General features: G+C 38.2%; 1 protein-coding gene across 4 annotated transcripts in view; it reads left to right on the top strand.

Moving 5' to 3' along the window:
* Positions 1-24,033, top strand: part of LOC117402639 (glutamate receptor ionotropic, kainate 2) — a 211,012-nt gene that overhangs the window by 96,541 nt on the left and 90,438 nt on the right. For 3 of the 4 annotated variants that reach the window (XR_009328750.1, XM_059024630.1, XM_059024631.1), the window contains 2 exons: positions 18,853-18,996; positions 23,618-23,695. Coding sequence is in view for 3 of the 4 variants with exons in the window: in XM_059024630.1 (XP_058880613.1) it covers positions 18,853-18,996; positions 23,618-23,695 (222 nt within the window). In the remaining variant the exon portion in view is untranslated. The remainder of the gene's footprint in view (positions 1-18,852; positions 18,997-23,617; positions 23,696-24,033) is intronic. The other variant, XM_034003986.3, reaches the window with a different exon arrangement.

Genomic DNA, 24,033 nt, shown 5'->3' with positions numbered 1-24,033 from the left:
TGCTATTTGTGGAAATATACAAAACCAATGCTGTGTTATTTATAGTTAAAGCAACAATATTTATACATTGCCAGATTGTATAGAAAGCTGTACAATTTTTTATGAATTGGTTAAAAATCTGGTATAATGACACAATAATTGGTATTATATTATCCTTCTTCTCAAAATGACTTTCTTTCTGATTTACTGTCAAGATTTTATTAACATGAAAAGGTTCTTTAAAACTGCAGGCTATTTCACATGGTAACAACCTGAAGCCACCCATATTACTATGTGGAGACAGGGTCTGTTTTACAGTGCCCCTTCGTATGTCAACAGCTTTGACACTAAGGCAGGGAATTTAATTCTCCACAGGCCAATTTGTTGTGACATTCAACCTTGTGAGTACCGAATATTATCATATACTGTTGCACCTTTGTAAATAAGCTTGAAACCTTGTATATCTATCTATCTATCTATCTATCTATAATGTGCTAAAATCTCTGGTGTCAGTCTGGCTTACATAGTGGAGAAAACAGAGTATCTTCAACAGGCAGTGTTGAGTGATGCACTCTCGTGATGGATTCTGATTATCTATAAATGCATGTGCAAACGAGTCTGGCTCTTTGGTGTAGTGTTTGCTGGTTCACGCCCATCCTGTAGCACATACTCCAATATAATTATTTAAGAAGCACGAAACATTTCTTGCTTATTATAGAGTATATGTATTCCAGATTATTTGACCAAAATCCAATTTAATGCACTGTAGTTGTTGACAAGGGTGTATCTGGTATACTTATTGGCGTAGTTTATTACTCACGTTACAAAGGGCCTCTAACTTAAATGCAACCTCTGGGATTTGTTTTCTGTTTTTCAGTCCTCCGATTGTAGGCTACACTGCACTCACAATTAAACAAGACCTACAATAAGATAAAATGGAACATTAAGCCTTTTAAGTTCATTGGGCAGTTAGCAGTGCTAACGGAGGAACCATGCTGGGCAAACATTCTCGCTGCTGGACTTTCTTATGAGGGGGTGATTGCACATTATGCTATGAAAAGCTTTGCTAAACACATGAACATATTCCACCAGAAAATAAGTAGATTAAGAACCCGCACTAGATAACGGCCCACTGGAGAAAAGTAATAGTATTAAAATAAATCTGAAAACAGATGAGTTCCTATTTAATAGTTCATTGACTTTCCTTTTAGAGTCATGCCTCCATAGTGATGGAAAATACTCTTTATTTTCATTCACAGTCAAACTCATGCTGTTTTTATTTCCTTACATTGGTGCCTTTTGGAAAAGGGTGACATTAAGGTTTTATGCAATTTGACTGAGCCCCAGCTAAGTTTTTACTGCCTCTTAATCCAAGCATAGCCAAGTTTTTTCCTGTCTCATCAGACTTAAATATTATTGCATAACAGCTAAAATATACATACAGTGGACGACCCTTGTGTTGATTTTGAATTTTAAAACCCTAGGTCCATAATCCATACGAGACATCCAAAGAAGATCATACTAAATCATACAAAAGGATACACTGAATGGATATTTAGTCATGAACAAAAATTCTTTACTATACATATTTTTGTTCATTTTCATGACTTACAGTAACAAAACATGAATTGTTATTGAGAGTTATGCCATTAAAAATATTTCGTCTGGTGTTTGAAATCTCAAGCTGTCAATAGTTATATATTGTGTGTATTCAGTGTTTCACAAACATTTGCAGATTTTTATTACTTATTTTACCTTCACATGTGGACTTGCATTTTATCGCTGCAAGTCTGCGTGTGTTTATTTCAATGCTGGTGTAACACAAGCTAAATTTGAGGAACGTAACTCCCACACATGCTGTTTGTTGAGATGCAAGTGTGAAGTGAAAACAAACATGTGATCTTGGTAATAATGACAGGACAGGCTTTTGGCAGCAGCAGCAGCACATGGCAGTGAAGACAGGAGCTGGCATGCCCCCAACTATACACATCTGGAGATTGCTATCCTGGTCAAGTTAGGAGGCACGGTTGACCTGAGTATGCATGACTTACAGATACTCTCAAAGAAAAATTTAGTTTAAAGAAGAAAAAAAAGAAAATATTGTGAAAGTTCATGTACCCCAAATCATGGCCAATACTTGGTACAATATTATGGGATAAAGTAATTGTAGCTAACCAAATAGTTCCATAGAGTTTCATCGGTCACGCACATCTATTCATTATTCAGGTCTTAAATGTGCAGTTTTGAAAGAAACATGTTATAGCAAACAAGCATCCAAAAAAAAAAAATTAAAATTTAAAATGTATACGTGACATGACGTTCTGTAGATGGCGTGGGCTGATTCTATGGTAATATAAACCCCAGGCCCAAAATGTCCAAAATCTGGCTAACTGATCAATTTTCTCAAAACTCAATTGTTGAAATCAGCTTGGAAAAACATTGAACTATTGATTGTTTTTCTATAAACTTAATATATAATTTTTTATTGGATTTTTTTTTCCCATTATTTAATTTCCCTTAAGTATCAGCTGGTCCCCACGGAAATCCGCGGTAACATTTCCTAGAATCTGCAATGAGAAAAGAGTTTTCTGCAGAATTCTGTGGCAATTACTTTTTAATGAAAAATAGTGTTAATGATTATAAATAAATAACAAAAAGTAAGTCAGTTAAATTCATTTTTTTATTATTAAATCACATTACTAAAATCTGAACAAAAAATGCCATATTTTATGGAAATCAAAAAACAAAAAAAACAAACAAAAACATAAAAATATATATATATATATATATAGTAGGGAGCCGGCTCTTTTGTACAGCTGTATCGGCGCTATGCTTTAGTGCGAGAGGTTCCGGGTGCGCGCCCGCCCTCCACCTGTGTGTGGATTGCCCCTCGCCCTGTGTGATGCACCTGCCTGCGGGAACCAAGATCGCTACAATATATATATATATATATATATATATATATATATATATATATATATATATATATATATATAAACAATTCTTTAAAAAAAAAAAATTAAACATAGTTGGCCGAAACATATGACTATTTAATCACATTAGTAATAATAACATTTGCCTAGCAGAATGAGATTGTAGTGGTGCACTGGGATTCAAATTAGCATTGGTAGGTTTTACAGATGTGCTTTTACAAATGTGTAGTAGGCTTGGAGCATTTTTGTACAAATGTAACAGGGTATTTTTAGAAACATTTGTTGTTCACCAAAATGTTCTAATTTTAAAACGTATCCACATCAAGACAGCACGTAGAAATAGTTTGGAAACAGTGACAAGCGCCAAGTAATCCGATAATATCTAATATAGTTTGCCGCCCCCTGCTTTTTTTGAGCATTCATGTTACTACACCATGTACAAAAAACATGTGTATTTCTGTATATAATTAGAATGACATCTTTCAGGACCTGCATAGGGAGTACAAGCAAGGTCCTAATTGTTTTTCTCTGACCTTTCACATAGGAGTAACAGAACAACGCTTTGCTTTGAACTTGCGATTAAACTATGAAATCCTTTTGTAAAATAATAACAATACTACTACTACTACTAATAATAATAATAATACCTTATTTCGTTCTTCACTAGCCACTGTTTGTCTATCCATGGTCGTTGTCACGGTCTTCTGTCGTTTTAACAGAAGCTATGACGGTGAGTTATTAGAAATACTGGACTTGCATTTTGCATTTGTGCCCTATCTTTTGACGTTATATTCAGTGCTAATTTAGATTGGTTTCCGGAGCTCACCGGTGGCCTTAGGAATCTCATGGCTGAACTAAAGCTTGCACTGAAACCCCGCTACACTTCTCACTGTACGAATAGTGTGTATGCGCTCTAGTAACACTAGTTAGTAGGGAGCAAATGTCTGCGTTTTTTTTTTCTTGCAAAAAGTTGCATTTGCGGAATCCCGGAGGGACTGATTAGCTTCCTAACATATGCCAATACATCTAGTTTGTTGTTACTGATTCAAGCTGAGGTTTTAGGGTTAGTCGGTTACAGTAGTAGATCGCTCATTGTCTCAATTTAATTCCAGATGTAATACTGTTATAATTGTTAAAGCTTTGGGTTTTGGCATAATAAAGGGCTATGACCACCTGTATTTTATGTTGGACTATATGTATTACAAATCAACACAAATACTATCTTTTAAAGTCATATTAAAACATAGTCAGAGTAACCTAGCAACTAAGGACTTAATAAAGGACATTTCAAAATGTTTCTAATTTTTCTTTTGAAAACATTAATGACTTGAACAAACGAAAGTGGTGATCATATTAATTATTTAGCTATTAAAGTCTTGCATATCCTCAGAAAAAATGTAATTTGACATTTTTAGGTGAGTTCCCAAGTTGTGAAATTAGGGAGATTTGAGATAAGCAGTTAAAAAAAAAAAAACCCTGCATGTCAGGAAAGATTATTATCAGGGGGTGCAAATTATTCCTTTTAGACTCATACTGATATGATGACCTTTATAAATGGGTCCTTATGGCAGCAAGAATTCCACAGTGATAACAGACATGCTAAATAAATCATTTTTTCTCCAATAATGATACCTCAAGTATCAAAGGACATTGCATTTATAAAAGTGCTCCACAGATGTGCCCCATTCATTCACCTCAGCACGTTTTGAACCCCTGCTTCTTTTGTAAAAAGTATTATGTATATTTAAGAAACTGTAAAAATAAATACTGTCCAGATTTATGTGCATGAAACAACATGTCAGATCCTCACTTTGTTCCGATGACACGATCCCCCGTCCCTCGTATTGCTGCTTAATCCGTGTTATTGTTAATGTCGTCAGCAAGTAACATCAGACACAATGGATAGAGCTAATATCTGGGGATGCTTGTAAAGAAACAGTTCTGTCTCAAATGGACATCCATCATAAATAAATAACTCTGGGAAGGGGAAAATGGTCCACGCTGTTGCAATTATGTATTTTTTCTTTCAGTATCTTTCCATAATAAAAAACCCCGGTGTGGTGTATTTAAGAACAATGCTCCCCAGATCATTTAAACACAATAAATAAAGAAGTGACCCGCAGTATTTGATATCTATAAGATTATGTATTCCCTGTTCACTTACAATTGGATTTCACAAGCCTCAACTGTAATACTAACCTGTGAATCTAGTTGATAACTGCACTGACTTTGAAGGTGGGGAATGCTGTATGTGCGGTGGTGTGGATCACAAGATCTTCATTGTCTCTTTGGTGTTTAATGGAACTACATGTTTGTTGAATGTATCTTAAAGTGATATTTACACCACGTATTCAATTTTAAATGGGATATAGCAGGTATCTCCCACACATAAGATAGTTTACCATTAGACATGGCCTTTGAAGAGATACACTTTTCTTATAAAATTCCTCTGTGAAGTAATTCTGTTTAGATATTTACATAACCAGCTTGTGAACCTTTTCATGATGTGCTGTGTAGGCGTGTAACTAAACCAAATGAATCATGGCATGTTAAGTTATTAATTATTTGTATTTTAATAAAAAAAGGATCAATCCCCCTTAGGATTTGTGCTTTTTATTATTTCTGGTGTAAACCAGTTATGTTACACCCACCAGTTTATAGTGTGTGTGTGTCACAACATATTTTGAAGCACTTTAACGGATCTAGTTGAAATTCTTAAGCATGGCTGTATAATAAATAGGCTATGTGCATTATACTATTAGTATTAGGGTAGTACATAAAGATACCCTGGTGCTTGTTACAACAACCATCAATACAAATGAGAAAGAAACTGAGCCAACGTTCATAATGTCCCTGTATTTCAGTATAGTGTAATACAATATATGCTGCAGTATCTCATTTACAAAGTAATCCATCATGAATGATAATTTTGACTTTTTACTCAAGGTTTTATTGAGATGGGAAATCAGTAAACAGTGCCTTTATTGCTAAACATTAAATCATTATTTACCTTCTTAATACGGTTTCGGTTTCTTAAAGCTAGAGGTGGTAGTGCCCTCTAATGGGGGTTTTGATTGGTTGATGGGAGTTCTGAGCTTTTTACTCAGTGAATACAGGTATCAGTGCATGAAAAAGTCAGTCCTCCCCAGAGGTCCATTTAAGTTACACTGAATGTTGCAATGTCTGGTATTTGATCCTGTATTGTGAATCAACTCAAGAGAAAATCTTGTGTCCCTAGATTTGAACACATACATTACAACTGAAAGAGCCCTGTCCACATTAAAGTGATAAGACAGACCTGTTATGTACAATTACATTCCGTCAAAGAGTTGCAACTGGGTTGTTTTTATTTCTTTATTAAAATGTTTATTTTTATTTTTTGAAAGTGGTCATTGACAGGAAAGAGGTGTTAATTGAGTTAACAGAGGTGATGGTTGTAGGCTGTGATTCCTTTATGCGTCTTATCTACAACTGTGCTTTACTCCAATATCCTAAATGCCAGATGTGATAACACTTAATAGGGCCCTTCTTATCTAAAATGCAGATGTGCTTGCTACAAAGGAATGCCTTGCTTTGTGAAGGACAGTTGTCTTGCTGTTGAGGACACACTCCCTGAAAACTAGCTTGTGTATAGTTTATGATTTAAGATTTATTTGGCATCATTAGAATGAAGGTGTGCTCATCATTGTTCCTAGGGAGGAACGTGTTCAGAATCTGTCAGCCTGGTTACCATGCTTGCCTGGCTTTTCTTGGACTGCAAATGTCTGAATGCTGGCAACTATTTCACTTCAAATGGTTCATTAACAGACTGTTTAGCATTAAAGCATGCATCTGCATTCATAAATATGGATTTTAATTAGACATGTGGCTGGTAATGGTTTAAGCTGTTGAAATGTCAAGCTTTTTGGTGGGTTTTAATAATTCACCAGCCATATGCTGACAATGTAGTTTATTGCTGCTTTTTGAAAAAGAGTGCAGCGTTCAACAAAACATGTGAATGCCCACCCATATTACATAAGTGGATGTCATTTATTTTCCTTCTTTTGTGTGCTATAGTGCTTAGATATGGCAGGAATTAAAGGCCAGAGGGGAGCACCTTCACTGAGGTAAGAAGATTCAGTTGTCCCGCTTATTTAAGTATGCACTGGTTTTTCCAGAAAGACAGACAGTTGTGATAAATAATAAGGGAGGTAGTGATGTGAAACACAGGTCATTAAAGACATAGTAGAATTAGGAAAATCCAATTCAGTCTGGACCTAATACAAGTTTGGTCCTCCCAGTCGTCCAAACCTGTATTAACCCTTTAAGGACCAAGCATTTTTCAATGGGATGCTCCCCCAGGACCAGAGTTTTTTTTTGGCTGTAGTTGACTCTTCCTATAAAAAAATCATTAAAAATCCATTTTTTTAGAGTAGCATCTTGGAATTATACATTTTTGTTTTTTAAAGTTAAGTATTTTATTATTATTTGTTTATTTAGCAGATGCCTTTTATCCAAAGCAACTTACAGAGACTAGGGTGTGTGAACTATGCATCAGCTGCAGAGTCACTTACAACTACGTCTCACCCGAAAGACAGAGCACAAGGAGGTTAAATGACTTGCCCAGGGTCACACAGTGAGTCAGTGGCTGAGGTGGGATTTGAACCGGGGACCTCCGGGTTACAAGCCCTTTTCTTTAACCACTGGACCACACAGAGATACATGTATAAAAAGGTGTTATTCTATGACCCAAGGGACCTTACAATACATTCAGAAAGAAGTTGAAAAAATATTGATGTCGGCAAATTACAAGACATTGTTTCACCTGAGTGATTGCAATGACAATTCGTAGGGTCTTTATAAGCATAATGGACACTACTCTCGATTATTTTCTAAAAAAAAATATTTATAAATAAAATCATAGTTCTTCATTTCATTATTATCAGTAAGGAAAAAAAACATTTAGTTCATGAAATATTATCTGCTTATACCCATTAGTTTCTTGATATTTATAAATATTGATATATGTTGAAATATTTTGATATTTATAAACATGAGACAGAATAAATTTTGTAATATAACTATAATTCAAATACATCAGATTTATAGTGTTTTCACATTTTTTTCATAGCTGTAAACAAGTTCTTGTGTCATGTTTTGTTTCTGTCTGCTGCTGAAAATGTTTCTGCCCTTTAAAAATTAAATGACCTTCTGTGATAAAGAGAGAAAATATTGAAACTGTAAATCTCCCTCCCGACCAGAAAGGGTGCTGTGTAAGATTGGTAGTACACTTCCCCATAGACGGGTAGACTCGACGGTGGGTGGAAACAGGAAGTCGGCCATCTTGGAGGAAGCACGTAGCTGCACGTACTCGAAACGATTCTGCAATGCAATCAGCTGTGGGCCAGGCAGTGATTGGTTACAATGGGTTGCCGGGCTGATTGCAGGGAGGAATTAGGTAGTACAAAGGAGACGCAGCTTTGTGAGTACTGCCCCTTGCACTGAAAACATAACATACGGCCGGAGCCTGTACTGTTTGTTGTTTTTGTTACGTGTTGTTTTGTGTTTCATAGGAGAGTGTCCAGGAGCTGTTGCTACAGAGCCATCACTTATCACTGAGCACTTCCTTTCACGGCACAACACACTCACGCACCACGACCCCTTGGAGTTCACCACACACACTTTCGTGCCCGGAGAACGTTGGACGTGACAGAGTCCATTATTTTTATTATTGTTATTATTTGTTTGGGTCTGCAAGCCCGCTGTGTACCCCTCGATACCATCGTTGGTAGAAGGGTGGCTTCTTTTGTTAATTATTAAATAAAACGTGGATCGTTTGGGAGAAATACTGTCTGGACTGTCACTTTGTTCCACACACCACTCACACCTGACAATACCATCTCAGTGACATCACACAAAAATGTGATGTCACTGAGATGGATGTCACTGAGATGTCACATGTGTTAACAAGCTGTACTGCAAAGTATGGTGGCCCAGTAAGTCAAGAAACAAAGTGTGTTTTTTATCGTGTTTACCCGATCACAGGCCCAGAATGACACTTCAGTATGATCTTCAGTACTTCAGTAAGGGTTAAGAAACAGAAGAACTTCAAATTTAATTTAAAACCACCCAAACTCAGGGCTATGCATGGGTTGACTTGGGGGAATGCTCAGCAGGACTAAAAGGTGTTTTATGAAAAGTCCATTTGTATGATAATCGCCAGCTCTGCAGAAGAAGGCACTGCAAATGGTAAACAACCCAGCGAAATTGTATACTGACCATTTGCATCGTAAGGTCACAAGTGCAAATGCTGGTCATGCCTGTCTGACTTAAATCTAAAAACGCCCTTGCGATGCCGGAGAGCTTCTGGATCTTGATTGAGCTCAGCAGGCTCTCTTCACCTTTCAGCAATGGGGTTGAGAATGGCTCTCCAGGGAACAAGTGAGAATAGGAAAAAAAACAAAAAAAAACAGACTTCCATTGTCATGATCACAGATATATGTGATCTTGTAGTTTTTAAGAGGGAGTCAGAGCATTGAAGAGTATCTCCTAAAGGAATAGTGTGTGGGCTTTAGCTGTAGCAGACTGGGAAAGAGAGAATTAACTTTGAGCCAGCTTTTGCCTAATTAGAGGTCCTCAACTGTATTAACCAAAACAGATGAATGTGTTCAAGTAACAAATCTGTCGAAAGCAGTTAATAGGATAAACAATTGTTGTTTGTGAAACTTGGGTGCTACCGTATTCCTTTGAATTTAAGACGTAATTTTTAAACAAACTTTTTTCTTCTCAAAAATGGCCTGCGTCTGAAATTCAAGTATAGTGTTGTGTGTATTAAAATTGGCAACAAAAAACGTGACTGCCCGAATACACAAACAGGAATGTGACTGACTGCCTGAGAAAAGACAAACAAAATCACCCTGACATACAGGCAGCCATTTTCAAGGAAGTGTCATTAGCTTCCTGAGGAATTTGAAGAGATGCTTTTACAATTTCAGTGTTTCATTATTAAGCGCTGTTCTAACAATTAGTGCCAGTTTTGACAGATTGGAAATGCTGATAGACCCCCGTATTTTTCAACATGCCAAGCAAACCACAGCTCACAAAAAGGGAGAAAAACAGGTGCGAGTAATCACAAATGGAAATGAGAAGCAGCACAGAGCTAATGCTCTGTGTGACAGCAGACGGCCACAAACCTTCCTTATGTGCATAATTGAGGTTTATCTTTGTAAATGCATATTTATTTGTTTTATTTTTTCCTCAAATTGAGGGTGGGAAATTTGGGCTACGTCTTAAATTCAAAGGAATAGGGTTTTTATTGCAAATAGACATCCATCTGAAACTCATTAGAAGGAAGGAGCTTTAGTATTTTGCCACGCCCCTTTTTTGTTACTGTAAGGTTGTTTGGTAGTTGTATTGTTTGGTAGTTTAAGTACTTTTAGTTTACAAAACTTCCATAAATCTTCTTGTAATACACCAATTAAAGAAATCTCTGATTGCATGCCTTGATTTCAGATGGCGGTGCACTTCCTTGGCCCCTTCAATGGCTGGTTTCCAGTCATTAACCAACCAGCAGCTGCTCCAAATTTGCCTTTAACAGCAGGATTTATTGAGAATCATCCTTATGAGTTGAGGTTTCCTTTTTTGCCAAATGTTTCATTAGAGAAGAATATTGTTAAAATGTGAATGTAATATATTTTATGTCACAGTGACAGATTAATGATAGCTTCCTAGGAGTGCACAAAATACTTTATTTTACCAGAAATGTCTCACACAGGGTTCAGTTACATGTAGACTGAGACTTAATATCCTCTTGTCTTCTATATTTACCATTGTATTACAAATTGTATTAAAGGGTTTGTGACCAATGAATATCTCTGCTATTGTAACAGACATGTAAAGTCAACTTAGATATTTTTTAAAATAAATTGTTTAACCTATTTTTGTAGAAAAAAAATTGGGGATACAGTTGCCTTATAATTAAGTTCTGATTCACGGTTCTATTGTCTGTCATACATTCATTTTATTTTTTTTAAATGTGCAACATGTACAGCAAGTAAGCTGCATACAGTTCTGTATGTATGAACAGTTAAAACCATGAAAGTATGCAAACAGTTACATATATTTGCTGTTGATTATATAATGTCAAATTGTATTTTAGAACTGGGATATAAATAATGCCAACACTGTTTAATTTTACTCCAGGGTCGACTTTCGAGCATGTCTAAAAGTAAAAGAACACTGACTTTAATAAGCATACAATGCAATTTTACAGTTCATAAAACAGTGAAATGTAATCCCAGTCAGGGAGATTTATTAAATCTAGTTCTGCAAAATTGTGTGTGGGCTGGGAAAACAACTGTAAATTAAGGCAAAATGGTTTCAGGGTAATATATTTTATTAGTTGACATAGGGGAGAAGCAGCTTTTAAACCATATTGCTTTAATTTCATTTGGTGACATAATTGTCTTCAATGAGAAATTTACAGGGAGAATGGACACGTTGTATATTAGTGTACCTGTCAGTAACCCTTTTTGTTTTACAGTTGCAAAGGCTGAGGTACAGGGCTTTTCCCTGGGAAAAATCAAGACGTGTTTTTTGTTATGGTTAATTATTATTTTTGTTTTTACAGTTAGGGCTTTAAGGAAAAACAGATAAGATGCAAAGGGAACAGGACATACTGTTGAGGCTACACAATGTATTTGATTTAGTGAGTTTATTCAGGATTACATCATTGATAATCTCTCTTTAACTGAAACCTAGCTTGGACCGAATGACAATGTTCCCCTGATTGAGGCTTCTCCACCTAACTATTATTTTTTCCAGAAAGCTCGCTCTACTGGGCGTGGAGGTGGACTTGCTACTGTTTTCTGTAGTGAACTTAGAATCAAACAGGAAATTGTTGAAGGTTATTTGCCTTTTGAAGTTTTAACCTTGACATTAAACAGTCCATTACCTGTTCATATTGTAATTATTTATTGACCACCTAAGTCAAACCCACTATTTCTGACTGAATGGGGATCTGAATTTGGGGATCTGCTATCTATATTGACAGTCAAATATGATAGGATTCTTTTGTTGGGTGATTTTAACCTTCACGTTGACATTGATTCTGATTCTAACTCCTTCGAATTTTTGAGGCTACTGTATCCCTTAGATTACGTCATAACCCTAGATCTTACTGTTTCTGATCATCTTGCCATTCTTTTTGAGGTGAATCTGCCAGTATCTATAAAGACTGTGGATCGTACATTTAAATCCCAGGTAATTAATTCTTCAGCTGCTGTTAAGCTTTCTGATGTCTTGAGCTCATTACCACTCTCTGAGTCCTCATCAGTAGATGAGCTGGTTTAATACCTACAACACCACCTTGACTGGTATCTTAGATACTGTAGCGCCAATCAAAACTCTGAGAGTGGCTTTTAATGATACAGCTCGCAAATATGAGGGTCGTAAACTGGAATGGCGATGGCAGGAATCTAAATTGCATGTTCATTACATCGCTTGGAAGGGCCACCTAGTTAAATATAGGAAGGCTTTGACATTGGCTAGATCATCATATTACTCTAATTTAATTGAAACAAATAACAGTAATCCTAGATTTTTTTTGCTACCCTAGATAAATTAATTAATCATTCCCCTAATAGTCCTACCCTTGACATTGGCTCCTCTCACAGCTGCAATGACTTCTTACATTTCTTTAAAAATAAAATAATAGACATCAGAAATGAGATTCCACAGACATCTTCTATTAAGGAGGACTCCGGCAGAATTTTACCATTTACACCTATTAAGGCTACTATGGGAGCTTTTTCTTTGATTACCTTACAGGAACTGACAAAGCTAGTTTGACATATGAGGGCTACTACATGCTCTCTTGATCCTATTCCTACAAAACTATTGAAAGATATTCTTGATGTTATTAATACTCACATTTTAAAAATTATAAATGGTTCACCTTCCTCCGGTATAGTTCCCTCAGCACTTAAGGTAGCTGTGGTAAAGCCTATGCTTAAGAAACACAATTTGGACCCTAAAGTCCTCAATAACTATAGGCCAATCTCCAGCCTACTATTCTTAGATAAGGTTCTAGAGAGAGTTGTTGCAATTGAATTACAAAAATGTCTGACTCTTAATGGTATATTCGAGAAGTTTCAGTCTGGTTTTCATGCTGCACATAGCACCGAGATGGCCCATGTCAGGGTTGTGAACAATCTGCTGACAAACTCTGACTCAGGCTTTCCATCAGTATTAATTCTTCTTGATCTAAGTGCTGCCTTTGATACTATAGATCATTCCATACTACTGAATCATCTTGAAAGTACAGTCTGGCCATGTCCTATCCTGGTTCAAATCTTATCTTTTTGATAGGTTTCAGTTTGTCTCTTGGGGATGTAAAATCGGCATTATCGGAAGTTGTCTGTGGTGTTCCACAGGACTCCATTTTAGGTTCCTTGTTGTTTTCATTATATATGGTACCGTTAGGTGACATTATCCGCAGACACGGAGTGAACTTCCATTGCTATGCTGATGATACTCAGCTATATTTGTCCATAAAGCCAGGAATTTCTTCTGTCTGGGTGTTATTAGCTATTAGTGTGACATGCTATACAAATGTATTGTGGTTTGTTATTTTTTTTCTGCTATGTACTGTACAGTGCTTTGCGATTCTTTTGTATAAAAAGCGCAATATAAATGCAATATTTAAATAAATAAATAATCTATCTGAGAGACCTCAAATGATTCATACAAAACAATGAAAGAGCAAGCCGCTATCAAATCACAAATGTTGTGGTAAAAACTGGAAGGGGCTAGACTTAGTATGAATTAAATACTGTAGAGGGGGGCTGATAAGGTATTGCCATATTACATACATACAGTAGTTTAGCCCACCAACTGACATTAATAAAGCATGTACACCAGTACTGCCAAAACTGGGCAGTCCTTGACAATTATATTAGTAGAAACAATCAAATGTAATAAGTGATATTTGATGTAGTACTAAATCTGTAAAAGTAAGTTATCAAACAAAACACAATGAAAACCAAGTCGTCGACGAGTTAACAGTTTGAACTGGAAGATCTCCATTAAGTGTTTAAATCCCTTTATTCACTATGGCTAGAAGGTCCACTTGATAAAAATAGAACATTGATTTGTGCCGGCAGAGAACCTGTGATTGCCTTTATCTGGGCTTTACTTGAGAACACCAATAAACAGCTTTCTGCTCATGCTCAACAGACAACCCATTGTTATTCCTGACTGCATCTTCACTAAAATACTTCACAATATTATCAGTGTTGTGTACATGGGGCTTTAGCATCATCAATAGCAGTAACCCGATATTTGCATTTTTTTTTTTTTTCCAGTTTTGTGCTGGGTCCGTAAGGTGTTTTTATACTGCTGCCACCAAATGTGAAATATCTTCCCTGTTCAAGGTTCGTTTGTGTCCTTTTAAAGCAGACACAGAACAGTACTTTTATAAACCACTTTCGTGACATTTTTATTATTTACAGAAATAAAAGAAAAATCTAAACAAACTCTAATTCCCACATGGAGTACTAAACCATACTTTTTCACTTCAATTTCCACAAACCACCAACAACATACTTATGGGATATGCCTGCCTATTGGTAGGTATTACTGAGCTATTTATATCAGAGCTGCCGATAGGCCCCTTCCTGGGGTGACATCCTCGGTCTCGCCTACCGAGGGATCAAAACAGTCAACCCACGGAAGCCATTCCTCTTTTTGCCCCTCAAGACTGTAAGGTGAGACCTTCTGTGTTGATACTGAGTGTATGCTAAAATAACTTTTCCGTATTGATTTAAAGGAGTGAGTGTGTGTGCCTTTTCAGCCTACACTCTTGTGGAGAACGGCCATGTTTTTTCTCCACCAGGGATGCATTGTTACCTGCCCCGCTGTAGAGTAGACCTTGCCAGCTGCCTCATTCCGCCCACCCCGATGTGTTTCTGCCCCTGTTGTTTTTCAATTCGCCCACCAAGGATTTAGCCTGTGTGTCTCCCTGGTTTACGCTACGTGCTGAGCAGGTGTGTGACTACACGCGGTCAGGGCAGGCACCACTGCTTTAGCTGTCCCCCGGTGCTTCGGTACCTCAGGTCATGCTCAGCCCTTGGTATTTGTTGCACACGGTGAATATGGTGCCTGGTGCCCACGGTGCTCGGTGCGCACAGTACTTTGTGCCTCGGTGTGCGTAGTGCCTCAGTGTACGCGGTGCTCGGTGCATGTGGTGCACACGCTGCCCGGTGCTCAGTGCACGCGTTGCAGGCGAGGGACATAATGAACCTCAAGATGCAGATGTCCCAGGTCCTGGAGCCCCTGACAAGGCAGCAGGCACCTGTGGCTCCGGCTGCAGCCCCAGCTATCTCCCCCAGGCACTGATGGGACATGCTGGAACCTTCTTGCAGGTCCCCTGGAAAGCACGCCGGTCCATGTTCCGGACGCAGGCTGTAGCTCCCTGCCAGCAACCATTCCCAGCTTTTTCTGATTTTGTGGAGGAGGTACGATCCTCTTGGGATCGTCCGGCCTCGGTGCCAAGTGTGCTGAAGCAAGCCTCTCAGCTTGCTTCTTTAGAGGATGCAGGGAAGCTGGGCTTGGCAGGTTTTCCCCTGGTCAACTCCAACATTGCAGCCTTAGTCAAGGCCCCACCGGTGGGGGGTTTCCCCAAGGACCCTGTGTGCCCGAACCAGCAGTGCATGGTTACAGAGACACACTTGAGGAGGGTGTATGCAGTGGAGGCACAGGTAACCTGCTTAACTAACACAGCTGGAACCTGGCAAGTCTGGTGGTAGCTCACAGACAGCTATGGCTGTCACAGGCGAGGGTCCCAGACGCAGACAAGGCGGTGCTACTAGATGCGCCGATATCCCCGGGGCATACCTTAGGGCTAGCTGTGGAGGAGATCTTGCAGCGCTCCCACTGTGAATGTGAGGTGTCCCTGCAAGTGGCTGCGCTACTCCCTCCCCATGCCCCGGCGCGGGGCAGGTCGAGCCGTTGGCAACCTCCCCACGCACGCACCATTACCAGGACGGTTCTGGTCCCCACGGTTCAGCGGGGTGATCTGAGGTGCCGCCTACAGGCCATCGTGGTAGCAGGCAACCGGGCCCCGCCGCAAGGCTGGGGGAACGCAGGGCGTTGGGCGCCTATGCAACAGCGTTCTAGGTGGCAGTTCCAGGGCCATCGCCCTAGGCAGCCTCCTCAGCGTGCCCCGCCCAAGCCTCAGCAGCCCCAGTAGGGTCCTGAGGGCTTGCGGCCTCAGACCTCCTTTTCCACACACCAGCTGCAATACTGGCGCGCTTGCACCTCAGACACCTGGATGCTCGCCACCGTGCACAACGGTTACGCTCTACAGTTTCGCATGGGGCCTCCTCCCTTCCGAGGGGTCAATATTACATCCATGACAGACCCTCTTCAGGTCTCGGTACTTCAACAGAAAGTGGCTGTCTTGCTGTGCAAGCGAGTCATTCATCTTGTAGACCCCATCGCCTGCGGAGAGCGGTTCTACTCAAGATACTTTCTGGTACCCAAGAAGGACGCCGGCTGTCGCCCCATCCTAGACCTTAGACTCCTCAATGAGTTTTTGAAGGAGAGGATGTTCCAAATGCTGACTCACCATCGCATTCTCCAGTGCGTTCGGCCGGGCGACTGGTTTACCACCATGGACTTAGGGGACGCGTACTTTCAAATTCCCATTTGTCCTGAGCACAGGAAGTACCTCTGCTTTGCCTTTCAGGGAAGCATTTACAAGTTTTCTGTGCTATCGTTTGGCCTCTCCTTAGCTCCTCGTACGTTTTCAAAGTGCGTAGACGCTATCCTGGCCCTCTTGCGGTTGCAGGGGATCAGAGTACTAAACTACCTCGACAACTGGTTGATTTGTTCCCAGTCGCGAGAAGGAGCAGTGGCACCACACAGCGATTGTGACAGAGCATCTGGTGAGGCTGGGCCTCACCATCAACGATGCAGTCAGCTTACACCGGTGCAGTGCCCGATGTACTTGGGGTTCCAGCTGGACTCCAGTATGATGCGAGCACACCTGTCGGATGACAGTTTGTCATCTATTCAAGATTGCCTCTCCCACTTTCGACAGGGATCGGAGTTTACCTTGGTGTTGTGTTGTGTTAAACATAATGCAATTGTGTATGTAAGTAGATATGATCTCCTGCTCCTTGCACTGTACTGGCAAGTGCCTACTAACAACCACCTTCTGCCAAAGGCATTTTTTAACACACTGCTCTGTCTCCAATATCATTCCAGCCTTTGGCTGCCATTTTCCATTCTGTCACTTGAATGACAGGCCAGAGTTTTGCAGGTGATTAACAGCATTGTTCCTGGGCTGTGGAATGACTGACAGGCCCGTAACGTTGGTATAAACATGGCTCACAGCACATTTACTGATGCAAACAGGCTAAAAGTGCCTGCATGTTCCACAGTGCACTCACCTTTCCCCCGAAATCCCCAAACTGAAATGTAATGGTTCTTTTGTTTTCTTTCTCCTTTCCATTTAAGGTTCAGTTGCTTGCTATTTTCCTTTGCTATTATTGGCTGTATATATATATATATATATATATATATATATATATATATATATATATATATATATGTGTGTGTGTGTGTGTGTGTGTGTGTGTGTCTGTGTATAATTTGTACATATACTATCAATTGTGAACCCTTGCTTTCAATGTAATTGATGATATGCTGTCTTTCTGATACTGTGCATTGCTGGATTGTAGGAAAGAATAGGAGTCCAAAGCTGTTAGTCCTCAGATTAATGGTGGCTCTTTCAATTTGGGAGGAGTAATTAATGACTTTCATTGCTGGATTATCTCTCTCAGTGAAGAGCCTCTGCAGGGAAGGTTTTTGGCAGGGATCCACTAAATAGAGTGTGACTTGAAGCAATACTGAAATATAAAATCATATGAACCCTTTTTTCTCACAGGGGAGATCATTCTACCTTATTATCAATGTGCACTTTTATCTCCTCTTCAAAGGAGCCAGCAAAGTGACATTGCCTTTATGCAACATCTGTTATTTCTTAGGTGGTACCGGTAATCTTTCTTTTTTTAATCTGTAAACATCGCAAGCAGTATCCAAGAAGTATGAGCACTCTGGTAAATGTACTGCAGCAATGCATTGGCCTGCATATAATTGCTTTTTAACAACAGGGCTGCATTTTTAAAGACTAAAAACATATCCGGACAGTTTTTTCCTTTGCGTTCACTTTGAGTGCTGTACACCACGGTACTTATAAAGGGCACAGTTAAAGCTAATTCAGTATTCCTGATTACCAATAACAATGAACAACAAATTACTGTAAGTGCTACATTTTCAGACCTGGGTTAAAAAGCTTTTTATATTTACCTCATAACAAAATACAAAGCACCCTATATGTTTTTCATTGTACTACAGTGAGAAGACATTGCTTAATTAATTTAATAAGCTAAAATATTACATTATGAATCACACTTGCTATAATTATCCCTTTTTATACTTTCCTTTACATGTTAAAGTACATTATTCATATTGCATGTCCCTTAACCTGGTTTATATAACCCTATTTGATAAGAAAAGTGGGAAATCAAGGTGATTATCTTAGTGTTGCATATATGATATACATTTATAAATTCCCTCGACTGCTGTGGTACACCAGGATATTTTACACTTAGGAACAGCTTGCTTAATGACTGTCGCTTGAATAGCACTGATTTTTATGGCCCGCGTAGGTGTGCTTTAATATTACAAACAAGCCATCATACAGTTGTTTTCATTGTTTTACAATCATCCTAGATTCACACTAATTGGATCTTAAAAGTGCACAAGCTGAGCCTTCCAATCCTGGTTGCCAGGGTATCTTTTTGACAGTGTGTGGTGTGGTTGTTTAAGACTGTGCACAGGAGCATTGTGTGCACCCTGACTCTCATGGGGTTGTGTAATTTCTTTTTAATTTCAGACTGATGCAGCTTTAATGTACGACGCAGTTCATGTGGTGGCGGTGGCCGTCCAGCAGTCTCAGCAGATAACTGTCAGTTCGTTACAGTGCAACCGGCACAAGCCCTGGCGCTTCGGGAACCGGTTCATGGGTCTCATTAAAGAGGTACGCTGCTAGCAACAATAATAATAAAAATGCAGTTTATTTTATCTTTTCATCAGTTGTATTTACCAGTAAAATAATCATGCCTAACAAGGCACTGACGTTTGGATTATATATATATATATATATATATATATATATATATATATATATATATATATATATATATATATTACACATTGCTTTTATTGATATTCCATCACAGAACCACCAATAGTAATTAGTAACATTGCTGGAATAAGAATTAAAAAAGCATGGCGTGGGATCACCTACCGTTGCTATAGGTCTATGTTTGTTCATTATTTAGCAGAAATCACTATGCAGTGTATTTCCCCCAGCCCTCCAACAGCACAACTGTGCGTTGAAGATCTGACATCTCTCAGCATTCACATCCACAGCTGAAGTCCCCTGCTGAGACCTGAACTCAGGGCACTTCAGTGCAGAGGATTTTGACACATTAAAGCTCAGTGCTTCAGTGCATTGTGCTACCATACACACAGAGGTAATAATCTTAAATCTTGATTCGTCATACTTTTAAAGGTCTGATTTCTAGCACTTGTTGACATGTGGGTCTCTGTACCACAACTGTTTTGAGACTGCAAGCTGGCTACAGCACTGCCCTCAAAGCCTGACTAGTTCATTATTGAACTGTCATAACCAAAATCATTTATGCTTACCATACCCCAATCAATCTGTTAAATACCATGTCTTTATAGTGCAGTGCAACCAGGATAGCGAATACAAAACAGTACAAAGGTGTATATGAGAACAAAGTCTCCAGTTTAATTCCAGTAACATCTGCACAGTTGTGCATTACTGGAATAATGAAGTCCTAATACAAGTTATTCTAGGTAATACAAGACATATAACTGAACCCCCTAAAAAAAACTTCAGAACACTATCTCTCTCAACTTTTTGAATGTATTATTATTATTATTATTATTATTATGTTCCTTATTTAAGGCCATCTGCTAAACATGACCCCTTTGAAGTAATATAGGATAAACCATTGATTTTATATTAGAAAGAGCCAGTGCATAGCAATGTATTGGCAGAAACGATCCAAAGAGGCAGATCACTAGATGGCATTGGTCTTTTATGTGAAGACACTTTGACTGATCTAGCCTATGATATTTACTAGCCATGTTTCAGCTCAACTGGGAGATTTCCTTTGTTTTCTTTTTTCCCCACTTCTTGGGTTTACAGCAACAAAGGAATTATTTTGTCTCTATAACCAATGAAAAGAACACAAAACAATAACTGTGAAAAACACTATCAAAACAAAGATGACGGTAACCACTCACACAATAAGTATAGCTATTTCCCTCACTATACTTGTTTTATCTTCACTAAGCTTCCTAATACAACCTTCACAATATGTTCAGTCACCCACTCCTTTCAGCAAAATGGCCTCCAAATCTGTCTGCACAAACTTTTTCTATCCTCCCACCTGATCACTGATTAATTGGATTCCCCACCTTTGCTGCTGAAAGCATGGCATTTCATAGGAATTTACAATTACAGTTACCCAATTAACAAATTAACCTGAACACATTCCTTTTTAACCTGTTACTTGCACTCTTTTATCAGCTCTCTGCATTCCTTTCTCAGGTTCTTAACAGCAGGCAGGCAGGCATTGTTCCTGGTCCACTTTGTTTACCATGCAATAACCACAGCCTGCCCTACTGTTACAGCACCTTAGCACTAACTTAACCAAAAGGAGATGCTCCTTGCACAGTACATACATGAATATTGTTGTGTTAATGAGAGCTGTATTTAAACAAAGTAGGATAAACTCTAGGGATCTTACAACATTAAATATTTGTGGTTTTGGAGACCTACAGCAGTAGCCATTGTTAGATTAAACTACTGTACATACTAATTGGGCACTCAACTCAACACTCAGAATTCCAAATTGCAGCAATGTTTTGCCCCTCTCCAACACCTGCTACAAGTGACTATAGTGAATTAGAAGTAATGATTCCAGCAGACCATGCTTTTTAAATTACTGTAGCTCAATTGTTTTCAGTGGTTGTTTGTTTGCAATACACTACTTCTAATATACACCTTCACAAATACATGTTTGCATTAAAAAAATTGTACTTTTCTACTCATTTACCCATGTCTGCACATGTCAGATTAATTCCATATACTTTGACATTGATAATGAGGTGTTTGTGTTTTTCTTGGTGTTTTTTTATTTTATTTTATTTTTTAATATCATTTGTAAGTGCTATTTCCAACTGGATGTACTGTATATGGGCCTTTTGAGGAAGTGGAAAACTTCCAACGCACTTCTAACGGGCGCAAACTTCCTTTGCCCTATAATGTGACATGCTTTGCCACGGCCTTTTCCATCTGCGTTCGTGCCAGTGGTCGGCATAATTTCGGGGGGTGGCCTCGATACATGTTAGTTTTGGGCAAAAAACACAGGCGCAGCTGATTCCATTACGAAAGGGGAACAACAATAGCAAACGGTGAAGGAGGAGGGTTAGCGAGAGTACTTTCAAACTATGTTCTAATTGATATATATGTCTTTTGTAATTAAAATACACAATAAAATATTGTATATATGTGAACCATGGTGTTGAACATGGATCCATTAATAACTTTAGGGCTGCTCTGAAAACTATACAGTATTTGAATATGCACGTGATCATTTGCTGTGTGGAGTGTTACGGAATAAGACCTCACACTAACGATAAATATTTTTTTCTTTATGGTGCTAATGAGCTTCTGTATATATCTGGGTCATTGAGCAATGCACTCTCCAATTTAAACACTATGTGAGTGAAATGTATTTTGGGTGAGTAAAATTCAACACTACCTTAAAGTTATGAATACAATAAATGCCTGTACATACTTATGCTAATTTATGGGGTATGCATTAACTACAGCCTTACATTTTAACTGTAATGTTACTTTGAACTACTGTACAAAAAACAGGTCTTACAAACAAAAACGACAATTATTCTTATTTGCTTTATTGACCACAAATGATGTGGCTGTGAAGCAAATACACACAGAAACAGATAACGTTCTTTTAATTCCAGCGCTGCAGATGGAATACTTAACAAAAGGCCTGCATGCATATACTATATATTTATAATATTATTAAAGTAGTTTACAGTGTACTGCTCTACTGCAAATAAAGAAACAATAATATTGTTTTCCTTATTGATCGCCTTGCTATAGCAATATAAAGCGTCCCGACTCTGTCCAAACACAGAATATTGTATTTATTATACCGATATAACTTCAAACAGTGGACAGAAAGGTAAATTGGTAGGTTAGTTTTAGGGGGGCTAAGTGGCGCCAAATAATCCAGTCGTTTATTCATCTGTCACAAACACGCATTGCACGTTTTTCATATATATAAATGAAACGTATTTGTCACGTGTTTCTGGCACTTCCCAAATCCATTCTCTAAAGTACATGAACCTTGATATAACACCGGTTGACTCACGATGTACAGCAAAATTGCCATGCTTATTCTTTGCGCATTACTTTTAAATGTCAGATGTAAAACACCCAGTATGCAGCTTATCTGGAGCGCTGTATAGCAATATTTACACACGTCCCCTTTTAAAGACCTATTCAATATATTTTTTACTGTTAAGTATTTCTCCAAATGAGTATAAATGACGGAAGGGAATCATCCTGCAGTACATTACTGGAGTCATAAACTTTAGTGCTGATCTAAATATTTCTTAAATATTATAAAGCCCCCATTTCATACCTATGTGAAGTAATTTATTCCAGATCATTTAATTTTTTTTTTATCTTTTCCATGTGTGTCGGGTTTGAAACATGGGTGCGGATATTCCGAGGACAGACAGTAAAATGATAAGTGCATATTCAAACTGAAAACAATTTGGACTAAATTACTTCCAGAAATTATGAAGTAATTTAAATACATGTTTTATACAAATCTATATTTTTCACAGCAGCACTTAAGTTAACAAAGCTACGTTACAAATCACAGTTCCTATATAAATTGTAAAAAACGCTCTATATTGCAGAAGGCTGGAAGTATTAGAAATATAGCTGTTTACAAATATAACAAAACACTGCAATCACATATGCAACAATGGTTCAATGGTTTCTAAATACTGCATTAACAAATGGTGCTATCGCAATAAATACGTTTTCTTCCTCAAGATCAAAGATCATCAGCAAAGGCAATCACTAGGGCTGCCAAAAGAATGTCAGTCGCCTCCCACTTCTTCTTTATTGGTCAGCACTAATGGCATTCTGCCAGCGCCCAGCTGAAACTCTTCAAAATCACAACATAAAGGAGTGGGGGGTGAAATCCTGCACAAATGTAAAGCGTTTTACTGTGTTTCAAAGTATGGCTCCTATGTGTTTATGTTACATCATGCATCCTGAATCACATATATTCTGGTTTATCCTAAAACATAAAAATAATATTTTCTTCAAACAGTTCATTGATCTTTCCTTATAAAATGCAGTTCTGGACTGTAAATTATTATTATTATTATTATTATTATTATTATTATTATTATTATTATTATTATTATTATTATATATTTAGAAGGTTTCACAGTTAATTTAAACACATTCATTGTTCACACAGTGTATTTGTTTGTATTGTCTACTACAGTTGGTAATCCCTTGCAGCTTGGGCTGCAAACACCATTGCACATCTGCTAAGCCTACTTCAAGTATGAATAACAAATTAGTGAGTACAGGCTTACTTTGTACCATTTTAAGCATATTTTCAAATCACACTAGAAGCAAAAAAACACATACATAAAGTAGGTTTTACTCATTTACAAAGAATGCAGAAGGCACCAATGTTTTCAAGCTTGGGTACAGAGAAGTTAAAACCTGAAACAGAAATGAATACACAACAAAGCAGTAGAGTAGTTGTTAAAAATCTAGCCCTTGGTGTAGTGTATGTGACATAGGGTTAATAAGGAATGTGCGGCTTATTGCACAATCTAAAAAAAAATCTGAGTGGCTTAAAAAGAAAAGTTAATGGGAAAAAATAGGTTATAGAAAGCTTGTTTAATTAAC

Source organism: Acipenser ruthenus, chromosome 5 (assembly GCF_902713425.1).
Source record: "Acipenser ruthenus chromosome 5, fAciRut3.2 maternal haplotype, whole genome shotgun sequence".
NCBI classification, from domain to species: domain Eukaryota; kingdom Metazoa; phylum Chordata; class Actinopteri; order Acipenseriformes; family Acipenseridae; genus Acipenser; species Acipenser ruthenus.
This window is presented reverse-complemented; position numbering and strand designations above follow the sequence as displayed.